At 35.9% G+C, this 14,587-nt stretch overlaps 1 protein-coding gene across 9 annotated transcripts in view; it reads right to left on the minus strand.

The window, feature by feature from the left end:
• Positions 1-1,356: 1,356 nt before the first annotated feature.
• LOC117403218 (formin-like protein 2) overlaps positions 1,357-14,587 on the minus strand; it is a 65,008-nt gene continuing 51,777 nt past the window's right edge. The window contains exons 12-28 of one of the 9 annotated variants that reach the window (XM_034924132.2): positions 14,376-14,525; positions 13,747-13,848; positions 13,077-13,386; positions 12,613-12,804; positions 11,941-11,961; positions 10,535-10,659; positions 9,756-9,955; positions 8,445-8,679; positions 8,155-8,223; positions 7,764-7,844; positions 7,532-7,661; positions 7,096-7,259; positions 6,894-6,995; positions 6,487-6,585; positions 6,184-6,307; positions 3,827-3,873; positions 1,357-3,288 (exon numbers count right to left, since the gene is read on the minus strand). In XM_034924132.2, the coding sequence (XP_034780023.1) occupies positions 3,250-3,288; positions 3,827-3,873; positions 6,184-6,307; positions 6,487-6,585; positions 6,894-6,995; positions 7,096-7,259; positions 7,532-7,661; positions 7,764-7,844; positions 8,155-8,223; positions 8,445-8,679; positions 9,756-9,955; positions 10,535-10,659; positions 11,941-11,961; positions 12,613-12,804; positions 13,077-13,386; positions 13,747-13,848; positions 14,376-14,525 (2,190 nt within the window). In that variant the 3' untranslated portion in view covers positions 1,357-3,249. Of the gene's footprint in view, positions 3,289-3,773; positions 3,874-5,165; positions 5,298-6,183; positions 6,308-6,486; positions 6,586-6,893; positions 6,996-7,095; positions 7,260-7,531; positions 7,662-7,763; positions 7,845-8,154; positions 8,224-8,444; positions 8,680-9,755; positions 9,956-10,534; positions 10,660-11,940; positions 11,962-12,612; positions 12,805-13,076; positions 13,387-13,746; positions 13,849-14,375; positions 14,526-14,587 lie in introns of those variants that run through there. The other 8 variants (XM_034005217.3, XM_034005223.3, XM_034924131.2 and 5 more) reach the window with 8 other exon arrangements.

Raw genomic sequence — 14,587 nt, forward strand, 5'->3', positions numbered from 1 at the left:
TTCTGTGATGTTCAACCTGGCTTCAAAATATTTTACATTTGCTCAAAATTGTGGAGGAAAATTATAAACAATAGTTTAGTGAAATTGGTACATCTTCGTAATGTGCACAGCCATCAAAACTAAATAAGCTATGTAAATACAATAATACTGATTGACAGCATATGGAATACATGTACAATGAACTTAACATTAGGTGGGAGCATAAGGACAGCTAGATTGTGTCTGGAAGATTATAAAGTTGATAAAGTAACAACTGAAATGGAAGCACAGTTAATAAGCCCTAAAGGGCATGAACATTTCTTAATGTTTTTAGCTTGAGCTTATTTTTTAAATATGCTGAATAAAATATTCATTACATACAGTACTAAGATACTACTGTGTGCATTAAGATAAAACATCTGAAAATAAGAGCTAATGGGAAATCTATACAGGAGTCTGGAATTATATGAAGGGGAAAATCTGCAAACGTACATTTTAATAGTATTTGTACAAAGTTAGTCATTGAATGAAACCCTTGATTTTACTAATGTCAGCCATATAATGACCCCCAGTTTACGATATGGGATGCACACTGTCAAATGCGTAAAAAAAATGTACTTGCAAAATTGGATCACAATTGTGTATCTGCCTGTATATACGTACATCTGTATATATAAAGTTTTATAAACGAGGCCTGCTTAGCCAGTTGTGATTAAATGGGCTAGGAACAGTCTATTTATCCAGTTTTATTTTTTATGCAGATCAGTTCAGATGGGTACTGCAAAGAAGTCAGTGCCTCGATACAGAACCAGAAGGCACGTGACGCACCACATTGGCATATCCAGTTGAGGCCATGTGATATGAACTTGACTAACTTCTTTGGACAAGATAAAGCAAACTTGTTTTGTGAAGTTATTCCTGATGTATTTCAACTTATTAGCATTTTTGTATTATTATTCCTTCTGAATTTATTGGCATTCATTTAAAAGATGCATTTTAGGTTTATAAAAAAAAAAAAAAAATACAATTACTACATTCAAAGCAGAGAAAGACTTGCTATAGCAGGCTGTGTGGTCCAGTGGTTAAAGAAATAGGCTTGTAACCAGGAGATCCCTGGTTCAAATCCCAGTTCAGCCAGACTCATTGTGTGACCCTGAGCAAGTCACTTAACCTTGTGCTCTGTCTTTCGGGTGAGACGTTGTTGTACTGCAGCTGATGCATAGTTTGTACACCCTAGTCTCGTATCTTGTAAAGCTCTTTGTGATGATGGTCAATTCAAGGTTAGTTGTCAGGATGTTATTTAGGAATGACAGGCCATTGCATTATAGTATATCGTGTAAATAGATTATTTGTTCAAAGCCATTGAGAAACCAGAGATTTAATTTGAAACTTGCTTTATTAAAAACTAGTTCAATATTGCAAATAAGCAGGTATCACCTAAAATACATTTCATAAGAACATGCCAATACTGATTTAAGAAATGAAAGTGTTGCAGCTGTGAATTATTTTTTTTACTTAACCACAGATTTTGTTAAGTAAAGCAAATAATGCACATGCTATATAAAATTTATTATTTAGGGTCAGTTAAGTAAAATAGCTTGCTTTTTAATGTCAACAGTTTAATGCCTGTTTATTGTCAGGCAAGAAAGACAACAATCTTGGCATGTTCCATTTAGCACACAAATTACATCATTGTGTAAATGATAAAAAGCAGGATGAGTATTTTAACTATTTCCAGTCTAATAAGCCAAAACCTTGTTCACGCTCATGTAGTTAAATACAAAATAAAACTATGTTAAAATAACATTCAGATTGTGTAGCACAGGGTGTTGCAAACCTTTTTAAACAATATGTACAATATTAACCATATGCTAATATGTGGATTAAAAGAAAAAAATACAAACTGCACCAATTTCGTAGCAAAATATCTGTACATTTAAAAAAGTTTTTTTTTCTTAATATAACTACACATTATCAAAAACAAATGCCATCAACACCAAGTGGTTTACATGAGCAAAACAGAATGAAAATGAATTCAGTGGTTAAATACTATACATTAAACTTTTACAATAAAGATAGCGAAGTAGACACAATCAAGAAGATTTAGTTGTAAGCAAAGCACACGTTTTTAGAGAATAACATTTTTTTAATCCAGTTTAGAGAATAACATTTTTTTTATCCAGTTTTTATTAGATAAACTAAAGTAGCCTGAAGTGCCTTGCCTGTGATTACAGTAACTTGTTTGAAGTATAAATGAGCATAATAGGATATGGATGCTCACATTATTACAACTCCACAACAAACGCCAAATACATTTTTAAACCAGTTCCCTGGATTCATATTTTACATAAATTATAATTTTTTATATAATTTGTATGTTGCTGGCTTGGCACTTAAGTTCTACTTTAGTAGAAAATATCTAGCACTGTACAGTGACAGTTGTGTAGTATTGGTCGTTGGCAATAATGGCAACACTGATTAATGAGATGTTAATACCTTAGTATGGTGTCCTATATACAATTCACATTGTATTGTAATGCTCCTTCTGCTCTTAGTATTCACAGCACTTTCACCTTGAAACTGTATTGACGGTACTCATGAACAGAACCACACAATCCGTTTCCAACGTTACATTTGAGATTGCTGCTGTGTAACAGTTTTGTATTAGTTAAAACAATAAACTGGGACACCCTTTCTTAAAAAAACAAAACAAACATATCATTAGCCCTTCAACAAAAAAAGCTAATGAAAAAGTGCAGATAACACTTTTTATTCCTAGTCACAATAGCACCAGATTATTTTAAAAACTACTTTAGCATTCCATAGTAGATCACTTTCACAAAGTATCCCCTCTGCAAATAACCAGGAAACCATTGTCCCTTACATTCTGAACTTTCTTTTCACAAGAAAAGACTAACCCCCCCCTGTACAGACAAGTATGTCCAGTTTAAAAATGCAAGATAGATAATAGATACTTGGAATAAAAAATAAAGCCAGGTCAGGTCATATTGCTTTTAGTAAATAACAGATAATTGAAATTTAGGCACTTGGCTTCTCTGCTCAAGAGCTTCCCACGTTCTGAGGGAGAGCCCATTTTACCCCGGTCTTTAAGCCCGTCGAGTCCAAACTGCTACTCACTCTTCACACAGATGCCATGACATTCATTCACACACCCTCTTGACACATGCATTTCCCTTGCTCACAGAGTGATTTCCACATTGTTCGCTGAGCGCAAGTTCTGATCATCAAAACGCCGTCGGACACTTCTTCTCACCGCATCGGCTCGCCTGTAGGGCTGGTTTCTAAGATCTGTGCTCAGGGAAGGAAAACAAGGGCCAACAATTACTTTAGTCATCAGTTTCAGAGGACTTCTTTTTTTTGTGACGGTCAGTCAGGCAAAGCAGCTTGAGTTAGATACAGCAAGGATCTGAATGTATTTAAATTGACAAAAATACTAAATGATTTTGAATGGTTTATTAATACTATATTTGAAATAGAAAGGAACCTTGGTATGTTAAATTGTCAGAAGTGAAATACAGTAAGGAATATAATGCGATTGATATTTTTTTTTAATCAATAATAGATCTCTGTGCAGGAACGCAGAGGATTGGAGGAACACATGTTTTAATTTAGAGAATAATCTAAATGTTTATACTGACGACTACATGCTGTATTTCATTATCCATAGAGATAGGCGCCGACACCAAACGCCAGTATTGCAGGTGGTGCTCTCACCACAACAGGCTTTCTGTTCAAGTATAAACCATGTAGTTAGGTAAAAAAGTGATGCTTGCCAGGTTTGTGCTTCATCCACCACCACCACCGGTGTGCTAGAAGCAATCCTTACCCTCGAGTGAACATTTGGAAATTTAGTTATATTATTCTTCTTTAGGGCTAAATGAAGAAAACACAAAACGATGGTTAAAGAAAAATGAAATGATCATTCAAGCAATACCTAAGTGTTCAAGCAGACCTCACTGCAGGTTAGCTATCAGAGCAAAACAGCCACACGGCAAAGATTAGGCGGGAGAGGGGGGCGGGGGGGCCGACAGCTGTTACTAGTACAGCAAGAGCAATACAAGGTAAGGTTCTGCTTACTGTGAAACGTAACCCAAGCTGCTTTGGAGATTGACCCCAGAAATAAAACTAAAGCAGAAATCAACAGCATAGAGATATACAGAAAATCATCAGGAGTATTTTATCAAGATACAGATTTGAACTTCATAATAGAATATTTGAAAGAACGTCACTAGACACATGCTTGTTAGATTAGCATGGAACCAAAGCGTACCTGGAGCCAGTTTCATCTCACTTGTGATTGATTTACCCCAGTATGGTATACACATTAAAATGTATATGTTTAAATAATTCTGTGTAATGTGTACTTTCAACTAATTGACTGTTATAAAAAATATTTGTATTTTTATTCATTTGTATATGAGGGAATAATTCAAGTGATCACAGAACTGGCTCCTATAGGTCTTTGTATTAGGCATTGATTTTCAGGGCCACCGCTTAGTGTACTCTACTCCAACATTTAGACAAGCAAATACAAAACATAGAATAATGAAAACTCAATCCATGCTTTAGGTTATGGAAAAAGAACAAACACACTCAAAAAACAGGAAAGTTCTTCATATTATGAAAAAGACAACAGTGCAATTAAAGAATTATTCTGCACCAAACCAACAAAAATCATGCAAAACCAGCCAAGGCATTTTACTGAATTATGAACACTCATTTCTCAGTTAAGACAATACTTGGAAAGCAAAGTATAATGCCACATTTACATAAAACTACCAGGCTTTTTAGTATTTGAATTGTATGCACATCTCTGTGTTCCTGGTAATCCATCATATCTATTTTTATCACATGAGAACAATACAATATCGGACAGTGCCCAAAACTAAGAGCTGATATGAAGACTTGTGACATTACAAATTGCTTTTGTATGTGAAAATGCAATGCAAGTACAAGTACTTAGAATGTGCACCACTGATGTGGTAAAGTGCTGATGCAGACACACACAAGGAAATAATAACTCCTTAAAAGAGATTCCGGGTCAGCATGCCAGGACAGAAACAATGCATGAACTCCCACGGGACACCAGACACAAATGGTTGTTACATCCAGACGGTCGTTCACAAACAACCCATAGAGAGAGATAAAATAGTATTTGAACCTACAGCAAACTTTTAAGAACATCAGCTGTGAAAGTGTTTAGTTTTAGTAATGGAACTCCTCAGTATGAACAGGCTCGCAGAAAAAACGAGAGCCACGCTTGGCTGTTCGGGCAGTAAAGGGCACACTCTTCAGCACTGCATGAAAACAACAGCCAAACAAGACAGGACACAGTAAGAAGCAAAAAACTACAGTTTAGTACATGGTTAGCAATCTGCAGGTAAACTGAAAACTAGAGCTATTAAACATCCACTGATGACACACAGACTTTAGTCTAGGAAGGGCACTTTTGTGTGGGCTATTTTTAACTATTTTTATATAAAAATCAGTACATAGTGGGGACTATGATCTTACCATTTAAAATCCTTACTGGTGTTCCACATATTTTTACTGACAGAAAAACATCTACATGCACTGTTAGGATGTTTGAACTTTGGTACACAAAAGGAGCTGTTTTAACATCTAAACAGGGCAGTGACTGTTCAGATCAATATAATTTACCCCATTATGTTTTCATTTAAAAGGAAAAGATAAATGCAAAATTAGTTGTACTCATTTTCTAATTCTGAAAAACCTGCAACTGAAGATGTCGCAGTGTCATTTGGACATTCATACTTATATAGCCCAGCCCTTCTTAGGAAAACAAGCAGTAGTTGATTAATCAACTTTGCTGGAAACTGTGCCATGTCTGTACTACAGAAAAGCCTTAACAAATCATCACATTAGCATGAGGATCAAACAAGGATCTGCCAACTTGTTACATGTGCAAACAAAGAAATACTGTTAGTTTACTGAGCCCAGTAAATGTTAATTTGATGTAAAAGCAAACACACAGGTCAAATCATGCAGTGTGCTTATGTGAGAGTGACTGTCCATTTGTTGGCGTACTAATATTAGGACTTTAAATTTGAAAAGGATTTAAATGGTGTACCTGTCTGTAATAACACACACTATGTGGCATGGGAGATGTATGTGTCAGTACAGATTGTATTGTGTGAAGTGTTTGGAACAACTTATCTTTACCTGTAATAATATCCTCAATGGCACCGTCTTTCCCCTCATAAACATGTCTGCTGTCTTTAACTTGCTTCTTCCTCAGCTCTGCAATCAGATCCTGCTGCTGCCTCTTATTTTTATGTGAAGGTGACTGACAAAGAGAGAAAAAACAATTGGTTACAACATAACTGAACAAAGAAACCTCCTACCAAAACTATCCTGAAGCACAATTAATTGTACACTTTTGTTGAAACTTTGGGTAAAATCAATGTATCCTAGCATAACAGCATGCTATGCAAACTTGATTTCCATAACAGACAACAGAAGTACCTTCGGGTCTTGCTGTTCCATCATAGCCTCTTGTTCTAGCAATTTCTCCATCAGGGCCTGCTCCTGTTTCTTCCTTTGTTCATTATCTTCTTCCGCTTGCTGTTCATAAAAACAAAGAACAATCACCACCAACCCCTTAAACTAGAACTGCAGTAACCAGCATATCCAACAATGTACCTTAAACAGAAGGAATGAGCTCATAAACAGGCTTTAGACTGAAAGTACAATAAAGTTTTGTACGAGAGCAGTTTTACTAAGTACAATATATTAGTTGCAATCTTCATTGATTTTTTTTTTTTTTTTTATACATCTACATTTTCTTTTTTTCTAACATATACTGTACACTGGTTCATTATTTCAATGTTATGGTCAGTGCTTTACCCCGAATAGTAAAACAGTAAACTTACCCTGTAGGCTTTTACAAATCTGACAAAGACTGGGAAGAACACTGAAGGCGGTGTTGTTTTGGAATTTTCACCAAAGTATTTAAGTACTTCATCAAATGCATCCTGTAAAGAATACAAATAAGAATAACAATATCAAATGTTTACTGCATTAATAATCCAGCATATTGTGCACATGAGATGACATTAAGAGAAAGCCACTTGCCTGTGAGATTTTGGCATCATCCTGCAGCTTCTTAAGTTTTCCTTCATTGGTGTTGATGAAGTCTTTAAGAATGGTGTTGTGGCCGTGCATGCTGTACTCGCGCTTTGTCAGATCCATTCCTCTCTGCAGTTCCTTCACATCCATCAGAACATTATCCAGGGACACTGACAAAAGACAAACAGCATGGTTCAAAATGGTTTCAGTTAGCTGATACACTTGCTCAAAACAGACCAAGTGTTGGTTCTGCTGAATACATTCCTGAGGATATGTTCAAAGACTAACTAACACCTACAATTCCTGGAAAAATTGTAGAAGTACTTAATTTGTAACAGACATCATGCCTAATGATCTAATTGGTAATGCTTTTAAAGCTAAAACATCTTACTAAACTAGGTCAATCCATTATGTAACTTGTCAAAAGTGGTATGCATGTTACCTGCTGCAGCCTTTTCAACATAATGGAGCTCATTGTAGTAGAGGGAGACATCAATGTACTTCTCCTTCACCACATTTGCAATGTAGTGCAACAAGGTCTGCTTTCTGTCTGTTGATTTGGTATCTAAAAGCTTTGGAAATTAAATGAAGAGAACAATCACATCAGGTATGTTTAACTGTTTAGTTTGTACAGAATGTCTGATACAGTGGTAACACAATTGAGTTCTCATTACCAAGTCTAAACTCTGTAGTTTAAAGCCATATACTGCTCCTCTTTTACTGCTGTTCATGTAGTTTCCAAGTGCCAAGATAATCTGCAATAGAAAACAAAACACAAAACAACTTGAAACAAGCTTCGACTCAAACTGTTAATTCACTCTTTCAAGATTTACAAAAAATAAAAAAGTATCCCGCTATTCCAAAACTACGATTGTAACTTTTAGTCATTGCATTTCAAAAATGAGATCTCACATTGATCTGTTATTTTGAACTGGAATTGTATTATGAAGAATAGAGTAAAACAGTAAAACCCTTTTTTGAGCTGAACCAAATCAGCCATCAACAGTAACATCCTATTTGTATAATATTTTGCATATCCACTGCATAAAATGTTAATATACCTACCTCAAGCATTTTCTTTAGTTTTTGTGATGATTTTATAGACACAGACGCAGCTATTATTGCATGAAGTTGCTTTAAAAAAAAAAAAAAAAAAAAGAAGAAAAAGGTATTTTAGTAACAAAAGTAAAAATCTAATTACCATGTTTGCGGCAATTATATTTGTAGCTTTGTAAGATCTGCATTTATCTGAGCACTCCATTAATGTGGGACTTGGAAAAGTCTTAAAACTTAAACTGTGTTGAGTGTGTACTTTATAAGAAAAGGTAGGAAAGACAGTGTGAAGCAATACTTACAGGTGTCAGCATTTGAACACTCTCTAAGAAGTTCCCAATAAAGGCCATAATGGTCATTTTTTGCATTACTCTCTCAATCTTGCTGAACTGCATCATGAACCTGTCTTCATCGGTCAGGCTCTCCAGTGGTTTCCTTTCCTTCTCATACTGACGCAGTACTTTCACTTCATTCTCTGTCGGCAGGAACCTCATTAAACATTCAACAAAATCCACTGGTAAAGTTCTTAGGTCAAACCTGTAGGAGACAAACAGACTTCTGTAAGCAGGAGAGCTAAAGCTACAATTGATGATAGAAAGGCAACACATCCTCACAGGTACTTCTCTCGCTGGAGAGCATTTCCCTTCTGTGGAACAGAACATAGTGTACAACTTGAAAGCTACTGTTAAACTATGCATGATTACAGCAAATGTATATTTTTCTTTCAGGTGAGATATTTTAACTAGTTATATAGCTTTATTTGTCTGCAGGATTTCCAGCAGGGGTCCCTGTTTTCCTCGATGGTTTAATTAAAAACAAGAGATTTTAAAAAAAGAATTTTGTATACTGAGATTTAAAAATACTTTTAGACATCCATGCCCCCCCAAAATAATCTAATCACCCTGTATATAGCATAAAACACAGATTTATAGACTATATGCATTTATAAAATGCAAGTTTTCAAATCTGATATCTGTTTTTTCAAACGATTGTATAATATATATAAAAAAAACATGTTCTAGTTATGTGAAATAAATAAATAAATAAATAAATAAATAAATAAATGAGAGGAGTTATTTAAGTTTTAAAACATAACTATTTTTTCTTTTTCTTTAGCACTGTCTACCTTTGTGTAAAAGCAAAGAAAATGTGGTCTATAAAAGTGAGATAATGGAAGTGAAGAAGCCTGCAAGTGTAATTATTTGTTTATCTAAAACGTAGTTTATTTTAGTGTTTGTAGAGGACAAATGTCTCACTTAACCACTTAGGAATCACAAGTGAACTCCAATTCCATATGTCCACACTAAAGACATCAATGTGCAGGAAAGTGTCTTAATATTCTCTAAAGATCACAAAGCAGGTTAAATTCAACTCTATTCTGTAGGAAGAACTATTGTACTCATCAGTACATAATGCACATCCGTGTATAACACACACGTTTTGTGCAAAGTGGTCTTTTTAAATGTATTTTGTTTTTATTAAAGTGTATAACCCACAGGCAAAAAATACCAATAATGACAAAACGCTGCTTTTAAAATCAAATGATTTTGGACATAGTGTATTTAACAGCGACTTAACATTAGTCCTGAACCACCAAATCCTTTTTTACTTACATTTGAATTGCTTTGCATATCTCTTCTGATGTTTTTCCAGCTTTTCTCAAGGTGATGGCTAAATTCTTGGCTCTGTTGGCTTCTAGTAATGTGACTTTATTAGGTCCCTTTTGAATGACCAGCTTGGTAGAAGTCACATCAACAGCTGGACCCTGGGCTTTTGTCTTGAACATTTCCTCAAACTCATCCACATTTAAATCCTGGAAACAAAGGTTCAAATGAATGATTTAGACATGTGCCTGTATTAAATCAGTGTTTCCTTCTCATCTGTTGGTTCTTTCCTTTTCAGTTTGATTTAAGTGTATATGGACTGTTCAAGTACAAAATAATTATGTCTGTGTCCTGGTATCTACGCACTTCCTCTGCTGAATGTCACATGGTCTGATTGCAGCTAGACCATTGGGCAGAAATTGACAAACAGCACAAGAAGTGATAGGTACCTGTCATTTTAAATGAGATAGATAGATAGATAGATAGATAGATAGATAGATAGATAGACAGATACACATAGTACAAGAAATATGGGGGCCAGTGATCATGATGCAAGTGCTAATAAGAGGAGAGAAAACTGATTTTAAAATCATTGCTTGGCACTGAATATTAGTAGTCGTGAACTCCCAAGAAGTCCACAGGCCACTGCCCATAACACCAGTACATAATACAAAAATACCAAATGCACAGAATTGTAAAAGATTAAATGTTATGTGACTAATCTAATTTTCTTCTGATAAAAAAAGAGAAAAGTACTTTGCTTTCTTTTTACAGAAAATAGATGTTACCTCGAGGATTTTCTCATCATCTATTTCATTGAAGACTGTCCCATTGATCTGGTTGGGTTTCAATGCCACCCAGTTAAAGACTGGCAATCGGAATTTTGTCTTGATTGGCTTTTTGATCTTCACCGCTGCAAGAAAATCAGACCAAAAAAAAACTTTAGATTCACAGTTGTGAAGCAGTATGGATTCCTCAGGACTAGAGTTGTAAGTGGAAAGATATTGATGTGCTATGCTCTGAAGTACACTGCAGAACACAAAGGTCAAGTACACCTCTATTGTGTGTAGGGGAATCATGTAACTAAAACATCAAAACACACAGAGTGGTGGATGTGAGTGTCTCAGAAATAATATTATTTGCTTAACACACACACACTGTTAGAATTGTTTAGAGATGCTTTTATATGCCATATTCTTACTGATTTTTGTCTCTAACATGATCATGATAGGTAATAGAATATTACAGTTCAGTCCTCCACAGGGTTTTAAAATAAATGCTATAAAAATACCAAAACAGAGAATACACATGAGGAAGCCTGTTCTCATGTGAGTCTGTCTGGGAGCATACCGTGCAGTTTTGGCAACAATATGTTTTTTTTTTTTTGTTTTTTTTTTTTTTTAATTGCTCAAGCACTCCATCAGGACTGCATAATAACCCCATTACTCATTTTAAATATCCAACTGAAGTCATTAACATAAAGACTATGTCTCAACATGCAACAGTAAATAAGTCCACACCTGTAAAGATGTTGCATGCATTAGCAGTTAACCAAAACATGGCATTTTCAGTATGAAAACTTAAATAATAATTACGTAACCTACATAATACACTGTCAATAATAAACCCAGAATTGATATAACAAGCATTATCTAATGGATTTAAAAAATATTTAACTTTTGTATACTGTGGACAGTGTTGGGGCTTACATGTAACGCATCACTTTAATTGGATTTCATCTTGTAACGCATTACATTTTATGTGAAAAAAATAACAGGAGTTACTTATCGTTACATTTAAAAAAGTCAAACAAAACATTCATATGAATACACTTTTTTACATCACCACCAGAGGAGGCAGTGAGTAGGTTTCGACAGCTGGATCTTCAAAAAATATTTGGAGCTGCAGAAACCAAAAAAAAATAAAAATCTCTAAAATGTAAACTGTGCATGAAGTAGTAACTATTTGTAACTAACTAGTTATTTTTTTTTTCTCAAAGTAAAAAGTTACTGTAACTAGTTACAATTGTATTCAAGTAATGTGTAACAGTAACAGATTACCTTTTAAAAGTAACCTCCCCTAAATTGACTACTTAATTTGCGTGCTTTGTACTGAAAATGCCATTGATAACAGTATAACACAGTGCTATAGAAAGGGCAGCAAAAAACAAGAGAAAAGAGAGGGAGAAACCTACAGAAGAGCTTGATGGGTCCCTCTTTATGGTTGCAGAAGAGGTAAAGAGAAACAATCAGAAATCAAGTATACTGCAGCATATAACAAGGCATTAAAACAGAAAACCAGATTACACCAAGTTTCAAAAGGACATGTTAAAGATTACTACATTTCCTTAAATCTGAGTAATTTAATGCTTTACTGCTTGGATTCAGTAAGTTAAATAACTGCACTGAGAAATGTACACTTCCATTGTTAACATTTATCACTTCAATAAACGTACTGCTTATGAATGTTAGATCTGCACAGTATTGTACTGTATGTTAAATGGTTTCTTATAAATGCAGTTAAACAAGTCTTCTGAAATCTAATTGCATCTTTTAGACTCCATATGGTGTAAAAATATCACCCGCATGATCATGAATCACCTAGGTGAGAATCAGTCTGACGTGATCACTGAATTTGTAAAACAAAAGCTAAATTTAAATAGCTTCATGATTTTTTTTTTTTTTTTTTTTTTTAAATACAGTGCTTCAGCAGTCTAGAACTATAGGGTCACATAGCCAAGTTAACAGCCTGTGGCTCTAAAACTATCTGTATTAAGGGGGGTTGTTTAATAAGTTTAAGAATTACAGCCCTTGCAGCTGATCTGCACACATACCACATGTATAGCCAGTGTATGGGTCTGCCTTACCTGCTAACCCTGAGTTGAAGATGACGGTGGGACAGCCTGAGCCAGGAAGAGGCGGGGCTGCCGGTGGAGGGGGAGGGGGTGGAGGTGGGGTCTCCACAGCGGGGCCCGGAGGAGGTGGTGGGGGAGGGGGAGGGGGAGGGGGTGGTGGTGGTGGCAGTGGAGGCTCAGGTGAAGTGGATGGTCCGTTTGGCACTGAAAAGTGTAAAAAGGCATCCCAATTTTTTAGACAAGAAAATGAGTGAGACAAGACAAAACGGAAGGTTTGTACTGGACCTGCTGTAATATTTGCTATAATGTGTACTTCTTTCAAAATAGCAGAGATCTAAATAGCGAAGAGAAGTGAACAACCGGTAAGAATTATGAATTAAGTTAACTTCATTAGCTAAATCATATGGGTACTGAAAATGCCACTCATTACAGTATATCAAAGTTAGAAATTGCAGTATTTCTGTATTTTAGCCTACCTGCCCCAGGCACTGGTGGTGGGGGTGGGGGTGGGGGAGGTGGCGACATTGACACTCCAGGAAGAGCACCAGTATCTGGGCCCATTGGACCGACTGGACCTACATAGGCCACTGTGGACAGCACCCCCTGCTGCCCTGAAGTATGGATTGCAATGTCCCCATCCCCTTTCTTCTGGAGTTTTAGTGCCCCTTGTTTCTCCAGTTCGTGGATCTTCTTTTCCAGGTTGGACTGCTTTTGGATTTCCTCGTCCTTCTCTTTCACCATCCTCCTTAGTGTGTGAACCTGGGAACTTGCATCTCTATAAACATCCTATAAATCAAGTTGGACCATAATTACTAGTGTATCAAAATAGTAGCTGTCAACAACAGTGACTTACTCTGCGCAACAGACCAAACCGGAAATCCTTAATTATTCATTCTTACAAAGCAGTATCAAAAATAAATTGTTAAGGTCTTTTAATGTTATTCATTTGCTGTATTCTAAAACAAATATATTAGTTATGAAAATTACATATGTTTTTGTTTTCTAAAATCTGGCAAGGCTGGCATGGTTAAATTGGATACATTTGTTGTGAGTTTTTACTGGCATTTAAAGCCTAATAGCAATTGTAATGGTTTTAGGTGGTTATCTGGGTCATTCATCAGCCAACAAACCCCTAAAGGAACTCACCCTAATAGAATCCAGTTCTTTGTTTTTCTGCATTAGCTGCTTTTCCAGTTCCACAATTTTAGCCATGGCTTCATTTTCTGTATCCTGCAGTTTCTCTGACATCTAGGTTGGAAATTGTTTAAAAGAAAAGTATTACATCCTGACCCTTGAGTTTGGCCCTTGAAACTCAAGTGAAACAGATGGTCTTAGCCAAGCTTATCAGACATAGGAGTTCACATTGACAACAGATACAGAAATCTCATTGGTACCTACAATATCAAATGAGGAAGCATTACTAAAAACATGAAAGAGCAACACTATGTTCAACCTTAACCCAACAGCTCTGCCTAGCAACACAGATGGGGCAAAAGGTAATGATAAGAAGTTAGCTTTTACATTGTCAGGCTGTATAGGGCTGCCCAGGTCACACAAAATGTTCTTTTACATGGTATTTTAATTTGTCAAATAATAATTTTAATTTGTTTTATAAACAGGCATACATTATTCCACAAAAGCTTACAAAATGCAAGGTGTCCCTCATTACCGTCTGTGCACTGTATACAGTACAGAACTGTGCCTATTGCAGGAACTCTTATGAATAGGTGAGAGCTGTCCTATCTCCTACTGCCCTGTAAGATCAGTACACCTACATGAGAAATGTTTTCTTCCAGCTCTTCAACTCGTTCCAAAGCAGCGTTCTTGGTCTCAGCATCTTCCAGAAGAGCCCCCACATCAAACACATTGTCCAGGTATGCCTGGATCTGAACCTGCAGCTTGTCACTCTCTGTGTGTTTCAGCTTCTAGATGAACAGATAGCAGCGGGCATCAAGTATTTGTTGCACGAAAGACTGTGACAAAACCC

This window comes from Acipenser ruthenus, chromosome 10, assembly GCF_902713425.1.
Source record: "Acipenser ruthenus chromosome 10, fAciRut3.2 maternal haplotype, whole genome shotgun sequence".
Taxonomy (NCBI): domain Eukaryota; kingdom Metazoa; phylum Chordata; class Actinopteri; order Acipenseriformes; family Acipenseridae; genus Acipenser; species Acipenser ruthenus.